This window comes from Halichoeres trimaculatus, unplaced genomic scaffold, assembly GCF_033239565.1.
Source record: "Halichoeres trimaculatus isolate MK-OKI-2021-1 unplaced genomic scaffold, fHalTri1.1 fHalTri1_scaffold_20, whole genome shotgun sequence".
NCBI lineage: Eukaryota > Metazoa > Chordata > Actinopteri > Labriformes > Labridae > Halichoeres > Halichoeres trimaculatus.
The window spans coordinates 24250302-24275737 of NW_027437198.1; the positions used below are offsets into that span (position 1 = coordinate 24250302).

Consider the following 25436-nt stretch of genomic DNA (forward strand, 5'->3'; position numbering starts at 1 on the left):
AATTCTTCCCAGACCTTCGATTTGTTTTTAACTTATCTATCACCGTGACAATAATCTGTCCCCAGAGCCCGCCGCCCGCAAAACAGCGCTGATGGAGCCGAGATGTGAGGATGTGTGCTGCTGCGGACACAAACCGAGGAGTCCTTCCACATTTTCAGATACATTACAGCCCGATGGAGCTGGGAGGTAAACACACACGTTCAACACGAGGGGAAGAGTCATCCACAAACTTTGATTCAGCTAGCTTTATTATGGCACTTTGTACAAGTCACATTACAAACTCAACATTCAGGGTTTCCTGGTTCAAACCACACATGGAAGAAGAGTGTTTCTAAAACATGCCGGAGCAGGAAGAGAGTTTATCCAAAATGTTTTAGAGCCATAGAGAGAAATGTTTGTGATTTCAGATTTAAATTAAGTAAATTAAAGAACAAATTTCATTAAAAAGTCAGAAATAAAAGTCAAACATTTCTTTAAAATCTTGTAAATGTCTTCTTGTGACAAAGACAGAAAAATAATTCCCAACAAGCAGCTTCTGTCGAATAATTTTTGGCTTTCTTTGAACATAAATAACAAAATAAAGAAGTTAAAAACCTGTTGTAACTTGTCTCCTCTCCACAGTGTGTCTCCAGTCTGACGTAACATCGACAAAGACGAACCCCTGATTATCAGACAAACTCAAACCCCTCGTCTTCTTCTCCTGTCAAAAATACAGATATGTGCAAGGACACTGTACAAAACCACTTCCTGTCTGTAAAAGGAGACTCTCAGGTTGGTGTATGTAAACATACAGAGTGACATCCATCCACACATCCTCTGTGCAAAGTGTTTTTTTTCTTTTATACACACAAACAAATGTGGGTTCCCAGGGATTTAACGGTAAACAGGTTGCATTGAAGTGCTACGAGATCATTCGTTGGCACGCGAGGAGTAAACATTTACAGTATTTACATCTGAGGTTAATAAACATGCATCTCTAAAAACAAACAGTCCTGTAGAAAATCAGCGGCTCACATTCTGTTTCCGTCCATGTGGGAGTTACGCCGATGTTCACCCAAAAGAGAGGAGTTTAAATGCATTCACTTAACTGTTTACGTGGAGTCGTCCTGTTCTGTAAGGTGGCTGATGGTCTTACGCTGTACAGGATGCATGAGCGGGAGCAGGAAGCATTCTGAGATTGGCATAAAATCAAATGAGAAACATGCTACTGAAGGTTCCCCGACAGAGTCACGATAAAGCTGAATGACTCCATCACTCACTGACTGAGTGACTGACGGAGGCTCCCCTCTGAAACCCGACACGCTCAGCCAAACAGCATCAGCCTCTCGTCTCTGAAGTCAACAAATAAATGAAATCAAACCCTGAGTGGTTATGACTCAGGGAAGTGACAGTGCGTCTGTGATTTTTGGCTGTCGTTTGGCCGTGATCGCTCAGCTGCAACGCCCCAGACGATGACGTCCTCCTCTGACATCACTCTCCCTCTTCATGGCTGACTGAGCAGCCCTGCATCAGTCACAGACAGGGAGCTCTGCAGGCTCGCGGGCTGCACCAGCAGCTGATTCAAGGGGGAGATGGGGAAGGAGGGGGGAGCTCTGAACTGGTGCAGGATTGGGTCGGGATTGGCTGTGAAGATCTTGAACAGGAGGGGGGAGGAGGGTGTAGGTTTAGGTCCGCACCCAGCTGACAGGCACCCAGAAGGACTCTCGCTCCAGCCGCTCTAAGATCCCCCGCAGCTCCGCACAGGCGCTGGCTGAGTCCTCTTTGATCAGGACGTGGTCTACCAGGTGTCCGTATTGCTGGTCAATCTGGATGGCAGACTGTCTCATCTCCTGCAGGTCTTCATCCTGGTGCAGAAAGAAAAAAATTAGGAGTTGGGCTGTCACTTCAATGTGGCAATTACTCACTAACTCATTTGCTGCCAGAGCATCTCGAACAATCTTTCTAGACCCAAATAATCTTTGTTTTCTATGACTATGTAAACATCAAAACTACCTAAGAAGAGTGGATTCTCTTCGTTTGTGTCTCTCTTCCTGTTTTAGGTTGTGTTCATCTCGTCACTCCATCCTTTGATCCTCTCCATGGTCACCATCGTCTTTTCTCACGATGGCGCCGCTCTTTCTCTCTGAACTACTGCTACAAATCCTCATTTGGAGCGTTAGCTGCCTGAACTTTTCTGACTTGCAGCGTCTCGCTATGTCTCTGTCATCTCTCATCTTCTCCTCATATCCATGCTGAGCTCTCATCCAAAGAGAACACCACTCTCACCCACAGTAGTTTAGCAATCATGATTTTGATTGACAAGCTACACCAGACCCTGCCTCCCCCTGCTGAGAAACATAATTCACTTTTATAGATGCAGTAAACTGTCGCACTGACAATTTAAAATTGGCCATTTGAAAAAAAGTGGATTAACAAATTTTCTCTTCTTTGTGTATTCATTTGATTAGACATGCACTAAAATTTTGTAAAGTCCTAGAATTCAAATTCTTTATTTGGGGACCTAAAGCAGATATGAGATTAAAATGTGATTAATTCATTACAAATGCTGTGATTAATTAGATTATTTTTTTTAATCTTCTGGCAGCCCTACTTAGGAGACTTAGCTGTTTTGATTGAAATGACTGCTCAGATTTCAAAGCTTTAATTTCTGCATTTCCAGCTCTACATTTTGTTTCAAGGAGCATGAAATGACCATAAAACTCAGCAGTTCAGCTACCTGTGAGGAAGCTCTCTGCTGGCCACTCGAAACGATGCAAGTTACAACCTTTGCATTAACTTAGATCAGGACAGTCCAAACTTTTCAGACGGCCACTTTGATTTTATGATAATGACCGAGGGCCAGCTTCTCTTACTGACACATCTACACGGCAAAAAACTGAAATCTTATCAAGTGTTTTTGTCTCATTTCAGTAGAAAATGTCTTTTTAGACTCAATATGAGCCACATTCACCTGATCAGGCCAGAAAAATGTCAAAGACAAGTTATTGAAAGACAAAGTTTAAAGACAAGATTAAAAAATCTGCCAATGGAACAAGAGAAAAGCAGATTTTTTTGCTAGTTACAAGTAATTCAGATCTCATTTTTGTCTCTAAATAACTTGAAACAAGACATTTTTCTGGACTGACCTGTTGAATGTAGCTCATATCCAGTAGAGTAGTAAGATTTCAGTTTTTTGCAGTGTATTAACTGCGACAGTAAGATATTTGTTATCTAATTCTGTCAGTCACTAGATGGCATTAAACATACACGCCTGGCTTACTTGATTGGACACAGGCCTCTTTCTCATTAAGTGACACAAAACCCGGATAAGTGGTATGAAATCTAATCTTATTTCAAATGCTTAATAATCTAAAAGCCATTTAACTTCCTTTAATTTTGGCTCCAGAAGCTTTTAACCCTTAAATTTTAACTTGTTTTTTGTGGATTAACTCTGGACTTACTGTGATGCGGCCATGGTCGCCCCCTCCTGGTGATGTAGCCGCACTGCGTCGACGTCTGCTCTCAGGAACCCGAGGTTTGACAAATATGACGTAGGGTTTGAACTCGGCTGTCCGCAGCCTCCTCAGGGCCTGCATGAATGAAACATGATGAAGGATTATTCACATAGAGCCGTGGGTAAACAGAGGTCAGATATCAAACATGGTGGCAGAAATCCAACAGTGGAGCAGATCTGATGAGGCTGTCAGTCCTCGTTAACTCATGCAAACTGCTGCTGGCTGCACGATCTGTCACTCCTGACACGTCGTGATTGATTCGGATGCAAATTGAACATTACACGTGTAACATGAGCCGTACCTCGGGCTGCACGTCCACCACACACATCTTATTCTTGGCCTGCACCGATCGGATGGCCTCTATACTGGTGCCGTACTGGTTCTCCTTGTACTCGCCATGCTCAATGAATCTGTGCAGAGGGAAAAGAAAACTTTAACAACAGAAAAACTTCTTATACCTACAACAATGCAGCATAATACGAGAGTAAACATACTTATTATTTAAAGCATCTGCATCAAACTGCTGCTTGGTGACAAAATGGTACTCCACACCCTCCTTCTCATGAGGCTTTTTAGGCCTGGTGGTATCTGTCAGGAAATAAAACCAGATTTTAGTAAAATTACTTGACATTTTTTGGTATTTAAGTGTGAGTAAGAGTTGGAAACTCACGTGGAACAGCTACTGCAAAGCGATGAGGGTTTTCAGCGATCACCCGCTGTTTCAGCTCATTGATTCGAGCTCCCAGAGAACCTTTGAGCAAAACAAATCAATGAAGAAATTCATGTTGCAATACACGCTTTCATCCACTAGGTGTCACTATCATCCCAAGAGAAAATTTGAGGCCTCTCAGTGGCTCACCGATCAGAACCACCAGACGTGGCCTCTCATTGGGCCTCTGCTGGTAGCGGGTCACCTCTTCGTACGTCAGGAAGTCAGGGTCTCCAGGATCTGAGCCCTCCCCGGAGGATCCTTGTCTGTCTTTCCGACTCAGCCGGAAACTTCTTCGTAAACCAGCTGCAGCGAGGCCAAAACCAGGAGGGGAGAGAAACAGAAGAAGAGACATGTTGGGTCATTTTAACATGAGATTATCACAGTTAGCATTTTAGAGAAGCAGATTAAATCTTGTTGCATTAAAAAGCAGTAAGTGCAGCTGTTGTTTTAATGATGATCATGCATTAAAAACATTTTTTAAAAAGTGCATGTCAAAGAGAACAGCTCGATCTACTCTCAAGTGGAAATCTCGATGTGTGAGCCAATCAGACGTCATGCTTCAACAAGAAGTTCGGTTACATGCAGCACGACAAAATCTTAATTAAACCTTTTAACTAAACCTTTTTTCTTTCAGCAGTCTGAAATAAGTTAAAGAGATCATCCTCCAACATCATGGTCCACACAGTGCATGCAGCTCTGAACGAAGCTACAGCTGAGGCAGGACACACAGGACAGCCTGGCCCTGAGAAACACCACGTCAGCAGCACACACTCGCCGCAGGTCGGGGTTATCCCACAGCCAGGACTGCCTGCGTCCCCCATCAGTGGTGTGTACCTGAGGGAATGAGCAGGGAAACTGTACCTGAGTAAAATTCCCAGGAAAACACTTGGCCACAGGAGGGCGCCACTGCTTTACACTTAGGAGAGACTATAACTGGCGTTAGAGCATCACACAACCCAAGCCTCACACCTCCACACAGGGTGACACAAGCAGCAAACGTGCCTGGTTGAGTGTGCAATGCGTCCAACGCAGCAGGGCCCTCGAGGTGGGGGAGGGTGTGGGGTGGGGGGGGCGAGGGGACGGGAGGGGAAGCAGTGCACTGACCACAGCACAGCAGCCGGGGCAGGGAGTCTGAAGCAAGGCAGGAGGAGGGAAGAGGGGGTGAGGAGGATCCAGAGGGAGGGGAGGGTGTGGAGGGCTCACAGCTCCAAGCAGAGAGCACGGCAGGAAGCACAAAGATTGAGATCATCTGGACTTTGTGTTACAGTGAGGAGGAGCTGAGCATCACTCCAGCAGCTCCAGCAGGGAGTGGGGGAGGAAACGGGGTCAGGTTGGGCTGCAGAGGGTGAGGGAGGGGAGGTCAGGTGAGGCTGCAGAGGGGTTGGGGTTAAAGGGGGCTAATGTAGTCTGCCCATCTGGATCAGAATTCATTAAGGCTGGTTACTGCTCCGTTAAACTCTGGTCTGTGATAAATCCAACGACTTCTACAGCTGCTAAGACTGATCTGGCTTTCTCAAAACATACTCAATCAAAAACAAAACAAGGAGAAGATTTTTCACTTTCCAAATGCAGAAACTGTCACCCAGAAATATTTAACCCTTTCCATTTTATTTGGTTTCACTGCCATTAAGAATTTGAGTTGTAAAAATCAGTTTTAGATTAATTTAATGCAAAACATTTACTTTAAAAACATTACTTTTATATATCGTGCAGCTGTTTCTTTATTTACGAATAATACTACAGTGGCTGAGAAGAGCGAACCAAATTTACAAAGTTTAGAACACTTTTACAAACATTAAATAAATTTACATTTCACAAAACCCCCGAAAACCCAAAACTTAATTAGCAAAACACTTTTAAAAGGAAAAAAAAAAACTAGTTTACAAGATGTTCACCCAATCAGAGGCACAGCTCAGCTCATGTGACTGTTGGACGCTCTGTGGCTGTAAGTGTGGAGACTCAAAGCCTGTTCCACTTCCAATATGGCCGCAGCAGCCAATCTGCTTCAAAAGTCAGTTTTAGAAACAGAGACTACGTCCATTTATACACAGTTTATTGGAAAGACACAGCAGCGTAAGAGTTTATAGAAAGTTAACGGAGACTGCAGTATGTTTTATCCTCCTGGGGAACCCACTTAAGCCAACGGTTTTGCTTTTCGTGTGGACAGTCCCTGGAATTTTAAACGATGTGGAGGAAACAGAATGACCAGAGCCGATGGACCATTGCACAAAATGTTGTTCATTTTCAGGCTGTTTCAGCGTGGGTGCTTGGTCCTTCAGTTTACTTGATGTCATTTAAAAATTCCAGAGACAAAACATAACGCACTGCACTCATCATAAACCTTTTACAAACTTATAACTTCTTATAAACTCCATAAATGAATGTATTTTCCTCAACACCTTCCATCAACACAAACTGACTGGCCCCACAGGTAGAATCACTTCCTGGTCACGTTCAGCATTTAGTACATTCCCTTTCTGTCAAAATTCTGCAAAAAAATATATTTTTAAATGCTAATTTGTTTAGAGTTTGTAAAAGTTTTTCAAACTTTGTAGTCTTGTTTTGAACTTCTCAGCTACCGTAGAAAACAGCCTGATGAGGCAGATCTGTTACGAGTCCTTGTAGGTGTGTGAGACGACACTTCCTTTTCCTTTCTTGTTCAGTTTCAAGTTTGTCTTTCATCACCTGCACCTCCTTTCTGTTTGACAGAGCAACAAATGAACCACCGTCCGTCTGCCTCCTCTGGCGCTGTCTTTGACCCTGAATCTTGACCCCTAGTAACCTCTCTTTTATCCCTCAGCCCCCAGCCCCACAAAGGTCGTGGATTTGACCCCCAGCCCCTAAAATGCAGCCGGGGGACCCAGCGCACAGCCAGCAGACCGCAGCAGGCAAAGAGCAGAGAGGGAGAAGGAGGTGGAGAAAGATGTGCACGCTCTCACCTATGTACTGTCCATTGAAATAGCCCTCACAGTCACAGTCCTCTGTAGGGAGGCAAGCAGGGAAAAGAGGGGGTAAGCACAGGGTAAGACACCTGGAATAGTTAAGGAGGAGTCGAGGAGGTGGAGGAGTTAAAGAAGGGGAAAGGGGGGGCGGGCAGCTGGCGCTGGAGAGGGCAGGCGGGGCGGACAACAGGCAGCAGGCAAGCAGACGGCAGGAGGCGAGAGTTCGGCCAAGAGATAATGAAAGAGCGCTGTCGGAGGCGCTAACGGAGGATTTTACAGAGAAGTGAGGAGAAAGTAGAGGATAGGAGAGGAGTTTCATCCAGCTCTGAGAGGTCCTAGTATCCACACTCACACACACACACGAACAAGTCCACACTGCATAAACTGAAGTCTTATCAAGAGTTTTAGTCTTATTTTCAGTAGAAATTGTCCTTTTAGACGTAATATGAGCCACATTCACCTGACCAGTCCAGAAAAATGTCTGATTTCAAGTTATTTAAAGACAAAATGGGGTCTGAATTACTTGTGAATTACTTCCTGGCGCTATCTCCCGACATATTTTACAATCGCTGAAAAAAATACACAAGAACAGCAGCGGTAAGTCATTGTTAAACATGATGTAAAGCCTTCTTTTTAACCTCTTATAACTAATGAAAACGAAACTTTTCAGAAAAAGAGAACTTGAACACAAGACAGCCCAATAATATCTTTAAATCACCACAACAATCGGACGTGAGAAACATTTTTACGAGGTGTATTAATTTTTTAAAGTTTAACCACAGCGCATCTGGAATGACTGGGGAGATGGATTTTTTGACCTATACTGCAGCCAGCCACCAGGGGGAGCAGTTTTTGTGGTGACCTCAATTCAAGCCAAGCGAGATGAGGTCCATTTTTTTTTACAGTTTATGGTATAAAGACATTATTCTAGTTTAAAGCGAATTTTCAAACAATTTTTTCTTAAATTTCAAGCATTTCAGACCTAATTTTTGTCATGAAATGACTTGAAACAAGACATTTTTCTGAACTGATAAGTTGACTGTGTCTCATATTGAGTATAATAAGACAATTTTTACTTAAAGTAAGAGAAAAAAACTTGATAAGATTTCAGTTTTTTGCAGCGCACCTTCTTTAAAGACCTTAAAAACCTACGAAATCCAGCTCAAAAGAAAATGTCAACATGGCTTTACTGTCACATTTAACCCACAGCCATGATTTCTGATTTTGCTAACAAAGAACTGAACGTTTGAGAGGACAATAGCAGCAGAGAGAAGACGAGGAGAGGAAACAGAGCAGAAGATAATAAAAAAAGAAAGGATAACGCAGAGGAACCAGAGAGCTATTGTTATCCTAAACAACCCCTGCATGGTTGGGCTTAAGTCTCCAGGGATGCTGCTCTGCCTGCACATCACCTGGTGCAACACACACACACACACACACAAAGAGGAACAAAGACGGGGAAAAGAAATCTTTATTCTGTTCTGCTTCACTAACAGGAGGGGAGGAATTAAGCTGGAGGGAGTAAATATTGAACGATACACACCAACAGGCACCCAAACACACAGCCACACACACTTCTAGGCCTCTGTGAGTCTTCTTTTGTGTGTGCGAGACAAATTAGAGTTTGCTGCTGCACATGTACCCACCTTTATCACATCCTTGGTCATCTGATCGAGTTTGCAACAAGGGAGAAGCAGAGAGTTAGATCAGAGCGGAGTAACAGGCTGAATTATGCTGCGGTGAAAGGAAATGAAAGAATGAGAGGAAGGAAATGAACGGAGGGAAGATTGTAGATTTTAAATTCAAAGGGGCGTGGAGATCCGAAGCGCCCCTGCTGGGATTTAAGGGGAATTAATCAGAGAGTTGGAGGAGCTGAGAGAGGAGTCCCCACAGGCTGGGGAGGTGCTAGCACAGCACAGCTAGCTGCCATATTGCTAAGCTTTTGTTGTGTCCCCGCGGCCAGGGCTTAGTCAGATCGCCCGGAGGAGCCGCCACTCATATCACCCGCTGTACCTGTGTTTACACGCTGCCGCCTCCACAGCACGGCGTGAGAAAATGACCAGAAGGATGTATTGTTGAGGATTTGTAGTAGCTGGTTCTGCCCAAGCCGGGCTAGCTAGCCAGATGGACCAAAACATGAAAGAGATTAATTTATAACAGTTATCCCTCCTCCCTCCCTCTCAGCGCCCCTCCAGCTCCCTCTCATCCCTTTTAAAAGCATGTCTACACAGCAGCATGCGGGGGATGAACGATGAATACTAATGCCTCTGAGAACGCCAATTACCGGCAGAGAAAAGGTCGATAAATGTCAATAAAAACATGGCTGCATTTATCCAGCAGAGATATTATTGTCTTGTAATGACAGTGACCGAGTGCGAGAGGAGAAAAAGGAGAGCTGATGGTGAAAGATGCTGTAATTATGAGACAAAGCTGAAGATGCGAAGGAATCCTGTGGAGCAGAAACTTACAGACTGGCTTTTTGGGCGATTTAGGATTCGGGAGCGTGCCCATTTTCATCCTGTAAGCCAGCCGCCTGGAGGCGTGTGTGCCGCAGAGGGAGAAGAGCAGAAGATAAAGGAGGAAAGGAGAGGATCGTCAGGTCAGAAGTGCACAGGAAGCTGAAGGTGAGGGGGAGTTAGAGGTGGGAGACAAGATGCAAACACATCATCGCACTTGTTAAGAAAAGATGAAAGAATAAAGCATCATGGAGCGCTCGTTCTGTCTTCTTTGCAGCTTTTTAACATCTCCTCTCATGATTTTTTCCCCCTTTGCAGTCGTTAAGCATCCAGCTATAATATTTACCGTATATTCAGCTTGAAATCTCATCTTTTCGGCGCTGCAGAGCTTGGATAACCCTCTGATCTGTGAGTGTCTCTGTGTTTAAGCCGTGGTTATTAATCCAACAGACGCTGCAGTGTTTGGCAGGGATCCCCCAGCCTGCTGAGATCATCTTACTGATGGATTATGACACTAACACTATCAGCACTGGCCTATTCAAGGCTGCGTTCAGATTTATTTTGCAGGCTGCTATGATGCTCCATCCACTCATATTTGACCCTTCAAAGTGGAACACATGAATGAGGGTTTAAAAGATTACAAATGGCAGAGAAAATCAATATCAGGGCTGCGTGTGCGTGTGTGTGCGTGTGTGTGTGTGTGAGGCGTAAAATCCTGACGTCCTGCGTGCTCTCACCTCTCCTGGAACTGTTTGGAGGGGACGAGTCCGGCTCGCAGGTTGCTGTCTCCCACTCGCTTGGCCTGCCACCACGTGGGGTCGTCCTGGGTCACCACCTGCAGGATGTCGCCCCGCTTGAACGGAAGTCCTGCTTCTTGGCAAGGTGTGGCCTTGTCCTCCAAGGGAATGTAGTCGAACAGAGCTCTCATGTAAACCTGAGACGACCGACAGGGAGAGTCACTATCATTCTAAATATAGAAAAAGCTGAACCAAAGTTTTAATTTTCTCAGAATGAGGATCCATTTCTTCTCATCAAACTCTCAGAGACCTCACCTGCTCCGTTACTGACACCTCATCTCACCTTGCTTTCCTTCAGGCGGTCTTCTTCTTTAATGGCAGGGATTATCTTCAGAGTGATGGAGCCCTGGGACTGGGACTAGATCAGGAGAGAAGGAGATTGTGAGCGAAGGCTCAAATTAAATACCAATCCTTAATATACTTTCAGCTTTAAGGCACCCTGCTGAGGAGTTTAGGTGGATTCAACTTTTGATGGATTATTACTTCTTCCTTTTTTTAAAGAAACAGACTGCAGAGACAGAAGGAACTCAAAAAATCCAAATAAAACCGGTTCTGATCTAAAAGAGATCCAAAATGCAACAAGCAAAAAGTTCCTCCCTGGAGGTCAACTTTAGCGATGGGTACCTTTCACATTTTAAATGATACGGTACCAATGCCTGGTTCCTGGCAATCAGTGCGGGTACTCAATGGTACCGGTAAGGTTTTTAGTACTTTTTTGTGTGTATGTGGTTAAAAAAATATCAATTTGTTTAATTAAAAAATTAGGGGTGCACCTATCACAAATTTCCAGCCAATCATCGTTCACCAATCTTTAAAAAGCTTGATCTGCCCATACCAATTTTTATTTTTTATCTTTTATAACTGATAGCATAAAACCTTCACTGCCCCAATCTTATTTTATTGAAAAACATTGAACAATACCTGTGAAACAATAAAATCTTTATGCTTTAACTTCAACAACCAATAAAGTGTCCTGAGTTTTAGGTCACAGAGTAAAAAAGCAACAAAGGCTGGCTGTCAGACCTTCCTGGAGGTTTATAAGATCAGTTTCATATGTAAAGATGGGCTGATCACCGATTCCACAAATTTAAGAAAATTGGCACCTATCGATCGGCCAGCTGGTCAATTGGTGCAAGTTTTAATTTTTTTTTTTTAATTTAACATATTTATTCTTTATTATATAACCTTGCAATGCTGTGTTCATGTCCAACATAGAAAATCGCTGTCTCTACCACTCCCTCACAGTCACAAGGATGTATTTAGGTACCTAAACCTGGTTTTACGTGCAACGATACCTGGTACTTTTGACAGAATTCTGTCGGTACCTATAAAAGTACCTAATTCGGTACCCATTCCAAGTCAACCTAAGCCCTGATTCCACCAAGCAGTCTAGTTAAGATCAGTACGGTTTGGTACGGGTTGGATTGGTTCAGCTTGGTCTTCCACAGCCAACTGTGTCCTCTCATGGTAGGTGGCGTGTAAGCCGGATGCCAACAGCCACATCAGTCAAATAATAGTGTGATACAGTTTACCCCGCTAATAAATCCAACAAAGAAGAAAAAAGTGACACAGTTAACAAAGAGCAACGATGGAGACATCCAACAATTTGTCTTCTTCGTGATCAGCGTGTAGCTCTTTGATTTGAAGCGCAATCAATCAATTTCGACCAATCAACAGTCAGTGTTGTAGCTCCAACTTCCAGGATCAGATCGGTTTAGTCTTGCACCCCAATGGAAGGGTCCCAAAAACTAGGACGGCTCGTCTCTTTTTTGGGGGGATCTGTCCCCGGATTAGTCAGTGGAAACGCTGCTAAATGTGTGCTGAGTTGAGATGAACTGAATTGAACCACTTGGTGGAAACGTGGCTTTATTGTCTTACCAGCAGCTGGCTGATCTCATCTGGTCTCTTGTGGATCACAGAGACTCCGTTGACCTCCCTGAGTTCATCTCCAACATGCACCAAACCTGGGAGCAGGAGAGAAAGGGAGTCCTGAGTTACAGCCTGGACTTTATCTTTGTGATTATCTGTCGCAGCATCAGTTTCAGTGCTGGTATCCACCGCCGTGATCCGATCAGCTGCAGCCACAACAATGAAATCAAAGTCTGCGAGGAAGTCGAATCGATCGGCTTCCCCCTCAGGGCAGGGAAGCACACAGCAGACACATTATAGTGCAGTCAAACACATACAGTTTAATGTATGCAATTAGCACACGCACACACACACACACACACACACACACACACACACACACACACACACACACACAAACACACACACACAAACACACACACACACAGAAGCCTGAGGCAAAGACTGGAATCTCTGCAGCTTCTTTCTCAGATTTTTCCATCACATGACGCAGCAGAAAACAGAGGGAGACATGAAAGATTAATGTGACAGGACACTGATTGGCTTTTTCTCCCAGCATGCATGTTCCTAACACCAAACCACATGCAGATATTCCTGTGCGCGGCTGTTATTTCTATGGCAACGCTCATGAAAGGGTCTTTGCAGGGTTTGTAACATACGTGATGGATTCTCGGGAGAATTATGCTTTGAGTTTGAAGACTGAGCTCATATTTCTCCTCCTGCTGCTGCTGCCTCTGCATCTCACTTTCATCTCTCTGCTCAGCATCACACTGCAAAAAACTGAAACCTTATCAAGTGTTTTTCTCTTATTTAAAGAAAAAATGTCTTTTTATACCTGGTATGAGCCACAGTCAACTTATTTAACCAAACCGTGGCTGGAACCTATGCCAGGTGTCATTGGGCGGTAGGCGAGGTACTAGACTGGTACTGGTCTCTAGTTAATTACAGGGCTGGCACAGAGACAGACAAACTTTCACGCACACCTACGGTCAATTTAGAGTGTTCAATTAACCTGGTGAGCATGTTTTTGGACTGTCGAAGGAAGCTGGAGTACTCGGAGAGAGCCCAAACATGCACGGGGAGAACATGCAAACTCCACACAGGAAGGCCCACCGGCCAAGCTGGGAATCAAACCGGTGACCTCCTTGCTGTGAGGCCGCAGCACTAACGGTTGCACCACCATGCAGCCCCACGTTCAACTTACCAGTCCAGAAAAATGTCTTGTTTCACGTTGTTTAGAGACAAAATGAGGTCTGAATTGCTGTAACAGGTTGAAAAAAATTGCCAATGGAAGAAGAGAAATTTGCTTGAAACTAGAACAATGTCTTGATACAAGAAACTTTTCTCAAACAATTCAGACTAGGGATGCACAGATGTAAAATTTTGGCTGATATCCAATATTAATATTGTTGTAATGGCTGATTACCAATATTTACTGATATCAATAATGGTTAGAAAAAAAATATAAACAAAAACAATCTGAGAAGATGTATCGAAGTAGTTCAGAGAGAAAGAGTTGTGCAATGGTGACAAAAGACGATCATAGAGAGGATCAAAGGATGGAGCACCCAGGATGAACGTGATCAAAAAAAGTGTGTTTTGTTTCTTTCTGAACCAAAAACAGGAAGAGAGACATAAAAGAGGAGAGTCCAATCTCTTTAGGTAGTTTTGTTTTTTACAAAGTCATAGAAAAAAATTTTATTGGGTCTTGAAAGATCGTTCAAGGTGCTCTGAAAATGCCAGCAGCAAATGAGTAAATATCGGCCGATACAGATATGTAAAAAATGACCAATATCCGCAGTGCATCCCTGATTCAGACTTCATTTTTGTCTTTAAATGACTAGAAATAAGACGTTTTTTGTACTGGTCAGATGAATGTGGCTCATATTAAGTCTAAAAAGACATTTTCTACTAAGAATTAGACTAAAACATCTGATAAAATTTCATTTTTTCCAGTGCAGTCTCTGATTTTCTTTGAATGATTCACATCTACACCCAAAAAAAAAACTGAAATCTTATCAAGTGATTTTGTCTTATTTTCAGTAGAAAATGTCTGTTTAGACTTAATATGGGCCACATTTAACTAGTCAGTCCAGAAAAATGTCTTATTTCAAGTTATTTAAAGACAAAAAATGAGGTCTGAATTGCTGTCACAAGTTAAGAAAATCTACCATTGTAACGAGAGAAAAGTTACTAATTTCAAGCAAATTTTTGAGCATTTTTTCTTATATTGACAGATTTTTTCACTTGACTCAAGCAATTCAGACCTCATTTTTGTCTTTAAATAAGTTGAAATAAGACATCTTTGGGGGCTGGTCAGGTAAATGTGGCTCATATCGGGTATAACACGACATTTTTTCTTCAAAGATGACAAAAACACTTGATAAGATTTCAGTTTTTTGCAGTGTATGCACAATCTGTGTAAAGCAGTGTCACAAAGACGAATGCAGCGGCGCCCTGAGGAGAACTGGTGCCTCAGATGTTTCTCTGGATGTTCACTCAGCAGTGAACTTTTTACTGCTTGAGCCTGTGTGAGGAGTTGATAAACTTATAAGTATCTTAAGTATTTTTAAAAGAGTGACAGAAAAATCCTTCCCTGCACAAACTCTCCTCCCCGTTTGATTTTCCACCTCTCCTTCATTAGAAAACACAGGTAATGACAGTGAAGTGATGAGAGAAGACATTCAAACCCTCAAAGAGAAGATTAGAGGAACTTACCGCTGCGGTCAGCCGCTCCTCCTCTCATGATCCGAGCCACGGTCACCGCCCCGGTGGTTTCATCTCGTCTAATTGTGGCTCCCTGGATAAAAACACGGCTCATTAAGAGAAAAGAACAATCATCTCTTCTCCTCGTCTCCTGCAGGCTGTAATGTTCGCCGTCCTAATCCTTTCACAGCTCACCAGAGGCTCCTTGTTCTTCACCAGCCGAACAATCTTCACTGATTCTTCCTCGAGCTCGTCTTCCAGGTCATCCGGCAGCGGCGGTAACACTGGGTCAAAGTTTTTCTGAGCCACCGTGTCATGCACGGAGAGAACAGCCTGATGAAACAAAGAGGAATGTCAGGTGTGTAAAAGACCGGACATGTGACTACACGTGGTTGGATGGAGAGGTGGGTTTACCTTGAGATGTGGCGACGTCAGCAGGTGCAGCAGCTCCTTCTCCTCCGTGCTCATCGGCCCGCTCTGCAGCTCCTCCGCCACCTGAGGATCAAACACACACACTAACAGTGACCTGAAGTGACCCCGCTCATGTGTATGCCAGTAAAGCTCGCAGCGTTTACTGGAGAATAAACACAGACAGATACACAGACGTGCACACAGGGCGGGGAATAAGTGGCGAGCAGCTGAGGTCAGCAGTTTCCTCCTCACCGCTGCTTACTGGTGAGGAGATGGAGTTTCATTAGATGAGATCAGGATGAGTCAGCACTTTGACAACATTAAAATTCACTTTTGATACCTGCATCGCTTCTCTGTCAGAGCTAACTCATCGTGACTGACTGCTGGGCCTGAGTGGGAAAGTAATTTAGGACCTGTGTGTGTGGGAGGCTTGTGTACGTGTGTGTGTGATGAACTTACATCGTCTGCCAGAGAAGAGGCACTGTGAAGGACGGGCGTTGGACTCTGTCTCTCGTACTGTCTCAACTTCTCGTGGATCTGAAGCATGAACAAACAAAAAGGGAAAGAAGCTGAAGGTGAAATCTGCCCTGAGGGTTTCTTCTTTGCTGGAAACTCTCAAAGGTCAAAGCAGAAAATTCTCCTCCTCCAAACAAACATTTGCAGGTTTAATTTTCAGAGGTTTAAAACCCTGCATTGCGTACATCCTCTTCCTCAGTCTGACTTTTCTCCTGCTTTTGTTCGAGCTCTGGGATCTTTCAAGGTGCATTACCATCATCTATTGATTTCAGGAAAAAGCACAAACACAAGAATAGGCATGCAACATTTGGGCCCAGGGTTTCTCACCTTCATGAGGTACCCCAGGCTCCTCTCACTGAAGACATCTTTGAGGAAGACCATGTCCTCCTTGTGATTGGCATCAGGCCGCAGCTGTGAGGTCAGCAGGGCCAGCGTTTCGTGCAGGCCTGCACAGGAGGAAGGACAAAACTTTGCGTTTGAATTTAACACGAACAGATGGAGCGCGGCGAGCTACAAGCTGCATATGGACGGTACGTGTCGAGCTTATGCGCCAAGTCATCTCACCTGCACCTGCTGTGAGGACCGGCATGGCTTCTTTCATGGGTCAGTGAGGTGAGGGGGTGGAGGAAACCTAGGTGGAGAGAAATAAAATCAATATTCATCATGTAATGCTTTTAAAACTGAAATGGTATTTGTGTGTAAAGGCATCTGGAGACCCATGTGCAGAAACTTCAGCCGTCAATCATCTCTCTGTGGCTTCATTCTGTGAATCTGGCTCCATTTCTCAGAGCAGTTACCTCATCTGTGAGTGCGTAGGTGAGTGTGCGTACGCCTGCCTGTTTTACAGAGCTGTAGTTGTAAGATAAACATTCACTGCTGCTCCCATTAATCACACCAACCCTCACCACGCTCACCAGGCGGTGTGTTGGTGTGTAAGAGAGCAGGAGAGAGATATCGAGGTACAAACCTGTGCGTAATAAATGAGGCAGCGTTTCTAAGTGATGGAGGGATTTTATGATCCTGATGGAGCATAAATCTGCTGCATGTGCATTATCCTATATGGAGCTGTACAGTATGAAATACACACAACCAGCTCAACAAAATAAACTTTTGTCTGTGTGTACAAAGGTTTGTGCTCCGTATCATTTTGAAAAGGTGCAGCGTGCAAGTGCTTCAGTTTAATTTTGTATTAAAAAAGAAGAGACAGAAAGTTTTCAGCATTTTTAAACATTTCTGGGGGGTTTTTCAGCAATCATAAGTATTTTGAGTCATACCAGGACAAATAGAGGAAAGCTAATGACAAACAACCATATTAGAAGTGCTATGGGATGGTTACAAGCCAAGATTCAGTTGAATCAAAGATCAAGATAACCCTGACAACATTATCATGACGATGTGCAGGTACAATGGTGATCAGCTGACTCGAAAGTGTGTCCAGTTTTAGCCCTAGCCTCACTGCTATGGTACGCATTTGATGTTTTTATCCCATTCAGAAGTGATATTTATAGAGATCTTGCATGATATGAAGACACAGCACTTGTACAAGAATTAGGGCTGAACTATAAATCGAATTGAAAATGACACTGCAGTGTAATAAAACACAATTTTCAAATCATGAAGGCAGCAAATAAAAAAAAAATTGAAAAAGTTTCACAAAGACCTGAGGGGAATATAGTTAACTGTACTTTGTCTTCCTTGAAACCAGCAAAAGTCAATCTGCTTGTTTTCCTGGCAAAAAGCAAGGCTTGAAGTTGAATGAATCAGTCATTATTCTGCTGTGATTGTAATAGTTAAATGAAGATGTGTTCTTCATAAAAATTCATGTATCGCTTCACATCATTTCATCATAACATGTAGGCTTGACCGACAAGAAAGACTTGTTTCTATGTTGACAGTATTCTTTGTCACGTTGGTCATACTATAAAATAACTTATTGCTTAAGTTTAGAAAATAGTGCATAAGATAAATGTCCCCCAAAAAATCGCAGTTGGATTATTTTCCCAAATTGTTTAGCCCTTACAAAGATGTGCCAAAACAGGTGTGGACACCAACATGTGGATTCTGCTTTAAAACCTTGTTATTTGACTGATGCAACTTCCTGTTGGAACCAGAAGCAACCAAACTGGACAAAAGCATCAACGTGCATCGCTGCATCTCTACCCAGGGATAACAACTTGTCCAATAAAGGTAGCAAACTCCCAAAGGTTCAAATATTAGAGATGGAGGTTAGAGTTTTCTCAGGGCCGATAGGGCTGAACGATTTTGGAAAATTATCTAATTGCAATTTTTCTTCCCAATATTGTGACTGCGATTTAGCATGCACCTTTGTTTTGTAGGGATGTTTATCTTCTGTATTATTTACTAAACACAAGCAATAAATCACAATTAACATATAAACAATTCTTTCCTGTGCTTTTTAATTGACAAAGAAAAAGGAACTTTGTGAAATTTTACAGACCCCCCGCTGTCAGCTAGCGTAACAAACTATACAGAACACACTGAACAAAGATTACGGCTCTGCCAGCCACAACAATTCTACTGTATCTTTTTCTGTAGTTCAGTTTTTTGCCAGAAAAGCCAGCATATTGATTTTTTCAGGTTTTAAGGAAGACTGAGTACAAGTTACTATTCTCCCTTGAGGTCTCTGCATATGTAACTTTTTTTTATATATATAATAGCTGCCTTCATGATTTGAAAATTGCATTCCATTACATTGAGATGCTGGTTTCAATTTGATTAATTGTTCGGCCTTAAGGGCCAAGATTGATTATAAGTAGTCAAGAAGGCCAATAACTGAAATTTTGAGCCAATATTTGTTTACAGTGAAAGTGGAAAAACTCACAATTTTGAATAATACAAATTCGGACACTTAACTTTACTTATATGCCTTTAAGTATATGTTTTTTAAACAGCTCTAAGGCTCAGCCACGTCTCATAAAGTTAAATGAACACTTTCAAAAATAAATAACTTCAAATAATAAATTTTTCAATTGTTTTATCAGCCATCGTAATAACAAAAAAATGTGGATATGCCTCAAAACGCCAAATATTGTTTTATCCCTATCAAGAATGACGGTGAATTTACTCTAAATGGGACCAAACTCAACAAAATGAACATCGACGCATCAAAAAAAGAATCAAATCTAGCAAACAACACCATCACCTAAACAAGGAAGTGTTAACTGAGGTAGTGTAAAAGTTGATATAAATGATTACTTCTCCATCTGGTCTTACAGAGCAGGGCTTCATTTAGCAGCCACTAGATATTCCTCACAAACACCCGCTAGCAGAGATTATGCAGGTTTAAATAACTTGTGCATGACTCCACTTTCCACAGGCGACATGCAACCTTTATGCATCCTCTAGCAGAAAACCCACCAGAGCCAGTCTCTTTGAAGCAAGCATTCATGCTAACACAACTGGTCCAACGTCCTCAATTTGAAGACATTTGTGGGCAGGAATTTAACAATCACTGACTTCAACAGAAAATTTGATGCTTTCTGACGTTTGTTATCTCTGTATCAGTCGCAGTAATCTATAACAAAGGATTTTAAGACACAGTCTTCTAAAATGCTGCATAGACAGCTGGATTAGCGCAGCCCCCACTGATCAATATCTGTGTCGCTCCTCTCAATACCCGCCATACATCCTCCCTGTGGAAACACAAGTCGATAACATAAACCACCAGATCTCCTCTTATTGCACAATGGTCTGAAGAGAAACAGCCGGAAATGCCACAAAAGTGTCGTTGGCTCTAACATTTTTCACTGAATCATGATTATTTATGAGAAAACCTACAGTGCACGTCTGCAGAGTCACTTTGCAATTATTTTCTGCTCCTCTTGAGGCATTTTTCTAAAGGCGTCCTTGCACTTTGATGGTTCATCGTCAGAAAATGATTGACCTCAGCAGAGACAGACAGAGCAGGGAGCTAATGAATAATAAGGAATAAAACAGATATGGCAAAGGGAGCGAAGGAGGGATGAGGGGAAGGAGGAGGAGTGAGGAAGCACATCTTTCTTTGTGCTGTCAGGAGACTCAACACACAAGAGGCAGCTCTTCTCTCTCAAGTGTGTCACATCAGAGTGAATTTTCCCCGTCTAACCTCTCAGTATATTTAACTCAGAGACAAAAAACAACTAATTACCAACACAAAGACTCCAGGAATGATGAGGTGCTTCATCTTGTACTTAGTGTCTGAATCCACTCTCAGATATGCAGGAAAACGCTTCACAAGTTGGATTGTTTTCAGGACAGATAAATAAGGAGCACACTGGCGTTTCACTGGACCACTGGTCAATTAAAGGCTGTTTATGGGCAGCAGCTAAGCAGCTAATTGGCTATCCAACCTGCAAACTGATTCTTAATGTCAATTTGAGGAGATCATCAACGTGATGTGTGGAGGGAGGCCTCTAAGTGGCACTCATGGGGCATTCGGCTCAGAAACAGGAACTCTCTGTGACACTTTCAGAGTCAGGGGAAGCAAAATGAAGATGCTAGTCCTCCTTTATTCCAAACACCTTGTTCTTAAGTCGGAGTGACTCCAAAAACTCTGCCTGGATTTATTCCAGGAAGTGCTGATTAATATAATTCTGTTGAAATGAGTTATTTTTGGAGCAGAGTGAGACTGTTTTTCACATCAAAGTCCCTGACATGTCTTGGGGGTTATACTGCATATGTTATAAAAAAAAGAGCTGCACAAAGCCTTCTGTGGCTCCAGAGGGAGCAGAGGAAAGTCTGATTAATGTTAGCTGCAGCTGAAGACTACAAGTTAGAAGTGACAAAGACAAACGCCTACTACACTTCTGCTACACTCCTCTGTTTGAGGCCACCTTCCAGAGGCAGCGTTGGCCGCTACCAATGTCGTGTAAATTCAGAGTTTCTGGTCACTGAGTGCGGTCAATGGTTTGTTATTGATAATCATGGATCATTGCGCAGAAATGAAGACGAAGCTGCATCAGAAACTTGTTTCTGTAAATACTCATCCCACTGAATATCAACACCACAGCAACCAGCAGATTGTACCGTCCTGCAAATATGGCGCCTGAAGCATTTCCTGGATTAAATGCAGATTGACGTATCAGCTGGTGGACATGCATCACTACGATCTGTTTGCAGTAGAGAAAATAATTTGGAAGCTTGAGAAAACAACTAACATGAACTCCTCCACAAGAAATACAAGTGATTGGATGCAGGACCTTATAGTGAAGAAATTCCCAGAAAAGTAAGGTGTCCATAGTGGCTGTACACAACAGAAGTGAAGCCACAACAGAAGTTAAGTAAGTTTGTGATTGTTTTCTTTTTTACCTTTAGCTGTGATAAATATAGCTTTAATGCAAATGTTATTGATTCATAAAGCTGGATATAAGATGGCGTAATTTTGTGATGTAAAAAAATATAAATAGTATGAAGGATATTACAAGGTGAGACCCCTACGAAGCTTTATTTATCATACATGAAGTTAAAAAAGATAATGACTTACTCACTTTCTAAGGATGCATATGATATGATGTGAAATTTCGAGCCGGTACCGCAATAACGGATATTTACCGATATCAATATTGGTAAAAAAAAAAAATAATGATAATAATAATAAAAAAAATAAAATAAATAATAAAACTACCTCGACACAGATGATGTGTCAGAGTAGTTCAGAGAGAAAGAGCAGCGCCATAGTGAGAAAACGACCATAAAGAGGATCAAAGGATGGAGTGCCCAAGACAAACGTGTTCAAAAAAGTAGGTTTTGTCTGTTTTTTGGATCAGAAACAGGATGAGAGACATAAAAGAATAGAGTCCACTCTCTTTAGGTAGTTTTGGTGTTTACATAATCAGAGAAAACAATTTTATTTGGGTCTTGAAAGATCGTTTAAGATGCTCTGAAAATGGCCAGCATCCAGTGAGTAAATATCGGCCCACTTTTACACATCGGCCGGTACTAACATTGACCAATACTGATATATCATGCATCCCTAATTAATATAGCTTTAATGCTAACATTATTGATTCAAAAAGCTAAAGATAAGATGAAGAATATTACAAGGTGACACCCCTACAAAGCTGTATTTATCACAGATGTGATAAAAAAGATAATCATTTACATACTTTCCCAACTTTTCCGTGGACATTGGGATAACTAACCTCTTTAAACTTCCGTTGTGGCTGTACTTGTGTCGGGTAGCTATTGCATTTGTATGGTGGCTTTTGCATTTGTGTTCTTGCTCTTGCATTCATGCTGTGGCTTTTGCAAACACCCACCGGCCACCGAAGAAAAAAGCTGCTACTTGCCCAAATGTCTGTTTCTGCTCACAGGCTCCTTGAAAAAGACTATTTGCACTGAGGGTTTACATTATCATTATATGGTACTACAGATTCTACAGGGAGGCATCAATCCTGGGAAATAAAGGTCAATCTAGTGCATAAAAAGTTAATGGTCCAATCAGGGACCACCTTAGTATCAGACACTGAAAAACAAAGCTAGGACTTGGAAAATTGATGTTTCCACTGCATCTCTTTCTGTCTTGTAGCTGTCGCGTTCTGCTGTGTGAAAAGTCAAACAGGATACTGCCTGGGGATGACCTAATCCTGACCTCAACAATGGGATAAGAGCCAATCTGTCCATTTTATGAACTGATCGAATCATTCGGTCCACTGTCACTGAGCGCAATTTGTAGAGAAACATAAACGTGCAAGTAACACAGATACAAAGTGTTCTGGGTTTGCTGGGAATATAATGAATGATTGATGTAGAACATGCTTAACCTTTCTTCTACAAACACACATGTGAAGAGCCAGACGGATTCGCAGCAGGAACACCCGCTTTATGGCAGCCTTCAGTGACTCTTCAAGTCAACATGTTCACAAGCTGTTACCAAGTTACAGAATCCAAAATGTAAACCTGTGCTGTCAAGCTAGCAGGTATTAATCGAATAACGAGGAGTTTACTGGTCCATACTGTCAATACTTGCATCAGCTCGTGACCTCAGAGAAAAGCCTGAGGTAGAAAGTGAAAATCCAAAGTTGTGCCTTCAGAAAGCCGCAGCTTAGTACTTCATAACCTCGCTGCAAACAGTAGTACGGTATGAACATCACATCAGCACACGTCACTGATCCCGAAATAGACTCAGACATCACACTTTGTGCTTTTCATCCCGGCAAATATGACATTTCAGCTCAAATCTAGTTAAGAGCTTAGCCGCAGATCACACAAACATGCTGAAGCTCCAGTGAGGTCAGAAGTCAGCTGATCACATAACAGCCTCCGTCACATAACATTCATCCAGACGCATTTATCTAAAACGCAGACGGATCAGCTGTTACTAGTGCGCTGCTCCTGCATTAACACCTAATCCTGTGTTCAATTAAAGACCTGCTGACCAAAATAACAGGAAGTGACACCAAACCAAACTTCACAACCTCTTTTCTCTGTTTGAACATTCCTTTACGTCACGTTCCTGTTGGAGACTGGAAAGGAAAATGTCACTGAAACAATCAATTAGGTGTGAAACTGACTTGTGTGAGCCTGTTCAAGAAATATAATCCATTTTAAATCAATAAAACCATTCAGAAATTAATATTTCGTAAAAAAAAAAAAAAGTTTGTTTCTATTTGGTCGTCAGCAGGATATTGTATGATATCAGAGACACAAGACCATCCAGCCCAAACTACCTGCTCCTCTCTATACTTTTTTTTACCTGGCAATCCTATTGTTTATGTGTGAGCCCGTCCTCTGTATTTCTAAATATGTTCACCATCTGGAGCAGATCTGGTGTTGCATGTGAGGGTGAAGGGATCATCAAACAGAACAGCTGTGAATGAAAATGTATTGTCCACAATGCTGTGAAAACGCCTTGGCATGGAGATTATAAAACAACAAATGCTCGGGAAAGCTGTTGTAAACAGAATCACTCCGAGCCGTGTGATTTTCTACAAATATGGTGGAGTATTTACCCCTCCATCAAAATCTGAAGCATGTAGCAGATGGCTGATGGAGCATCAAGCACTGCAGGTTTGTTGTACGACAGCATCGTGTGTGCTGTACGTTCTGACACAACACAGGTAAATAAACACTCACACACACACCGGTGGATGGTTTATCTTCGCAAGTGTTTCACACACGTACTCACAGCTGAGGCTGACAGCATCTCAGTCAGAACATGATCGAGCATCTTGGCTCGGCTCCCTGAGAATGAACAGCGCTTACACACACACCAGCTAATCCAGTGACAGTAATGGGAGGCAACACTAAGCATGTTTGGCCAGCATCCAATGTGCCTTTCACACGCACACACACACATTTCCCAGACTCACACCCTGCTCACAAATGGAACCACAAAGCGTCCGTGGTGTAATCTGGAGGGTGTGGTCAAACAGAAACTTCTATCATGTCCAACATGGAGGGAAACTCGTGAAGCTGACAGCTGAGACACTCTGGCACACTGTCACTGAGATGCTGTACAACAAAACACACACACACACACACACACTATCACTGCCTCACAACAAAACACAAGCAGATGTTTTTCTCTTCTGTTCTCCCTCCTCTCAATTCTTACTTCCTCACGTCCGTACAGCATAACGCTGGCCCTCCATCCCTCCCTCCCACCCTCCTTCTTCCCTCTCCCTCCTCCATCTCTCTGCATCACTCTGCAGTGCTAGGACGCTCCACTCTCCTCATACAGCGAGCTGGCAGCTGGCAGGCGGGGGAAGAAGAAGGAAAACACACACACACTGGATTGCAGACATCCCGATACCTCAGTTTGAGGCTTGAGGAGAACGAAATGTGAGCAGAATGATGTGTTTTCTCACCTTCTCTTCTCCGTTTCTCCTCCTCTTCCTCTCCCTCTGTGTTTGTGTCCCTCCTGACTGCAGCCACACGGTTTCTCTCGCTCTGATTCCTCCTCTTCCTCCTCCTCCTCCTTCGTCGTCTTTCTTCCTCCTCCTCCTCTGGGCTGCTGCTCTCACAAACCTGCTGCCGCTGAGTGTCCGCCTCTTCTTCCCCTTTCTCTCTCTGCCTCTCACAGCCCCTCCCCTCCGCTTCCCTCTCCATCTCTGATGCTTTCTCTCTCCGGGCTCAGCATCAGTGGTGGAGGAATGCTACAGGAATACTGAGGGTTTTATTTTGCCCTAGTTTGAGCATCTCATGTTATCTTTAAATTCAAGTCACTGAGCAATGCATCGGTTTTACTGCAACACAAGTCTTGTTTAATCTCCTGGGAACCTTAACACTAGAAGTCCCACAGCCCAGCCATTTGGCTTTTCTACCTTCCATGCCCAAGGGGCAGCCAAGTGGCTGGATTAGTCTGGAATCAACATCTCTACTTTAGGTGTGAACAGCCATCTGATCACCATTGTTTTGTAAATGAGGCAATTACTTTCTCCTGAACTACTGAAAAAGGAAAAGATGTTGCTATGCCTTTACCTGAATAAACCAATGTGTTGTAATGTTAGGAGAGAGAGTTAGAGGTTTAGTATAAAATGTTAATGACTTCATTTTATGTTCAACAAGCTATAATTAGTCCACTTTTGTGATCA

General features: G+C 42.9%; 1 protein-coding gene across 3 annotated transcripts; it reads right to left on the reverse strand.

Annotated features, from left to right (window-relative positions):
- Positions 1-220: 220 nt before the first annotated feature.
- mpp3a (MAGUK p55 scaffold protein 3a) lies at positions 221-24979 on the reverse strand. 3 transcript variants are annotated; one of them, XM_074696563.1, is made up of 20 exons: positions 24711-24979; positions 16468-16534; positions 16231-16349; positions 15847-15924; positions 15391-15471; positions 15172-15309; positions 14989-15070; positions 12280-12365; positions 10685-10759; positions 10342-10538; positions 9617-9681; positions 8795-8815; positions 7146-7187; positions 5068-5133; positions 4354-4509; positions 4165-4245; positions 3989-4082; positions 3796-3904; positions 3441-3569; positions 222-1844 (listed from the first exon to the last, which is right to left on the reverse strand). In XM_074696563.1, exons 2-20 carry the CDS (start codon positions 16502-16504, stop codon positions 1665-1667), a joined length of 1836 nt encoding a protein of 611 aa, XP_074552664.1. In that variant the 5' UTR covers positions 16505-16534; positions 24711-24979; the 3' UTR covers positions 222-1664. The 3 variants fall into 3 exon arrangements, with proteins under 3 accessions (XP_074552665.1, XP_074552666.1, XP_074552664.1); XM_074696564.1 differs by lacking the exon at positions 5068-5133 and having other exon boundaries at positions 221-1844; XM_074696565.1 differs by lacking the exons at positions 5068-5133; positions 7146-7187 and having other exon boundaries at positions 221-1844.
- Between the last annotated feature and the right edge of the window lie 457 nt (positions 24980-25436).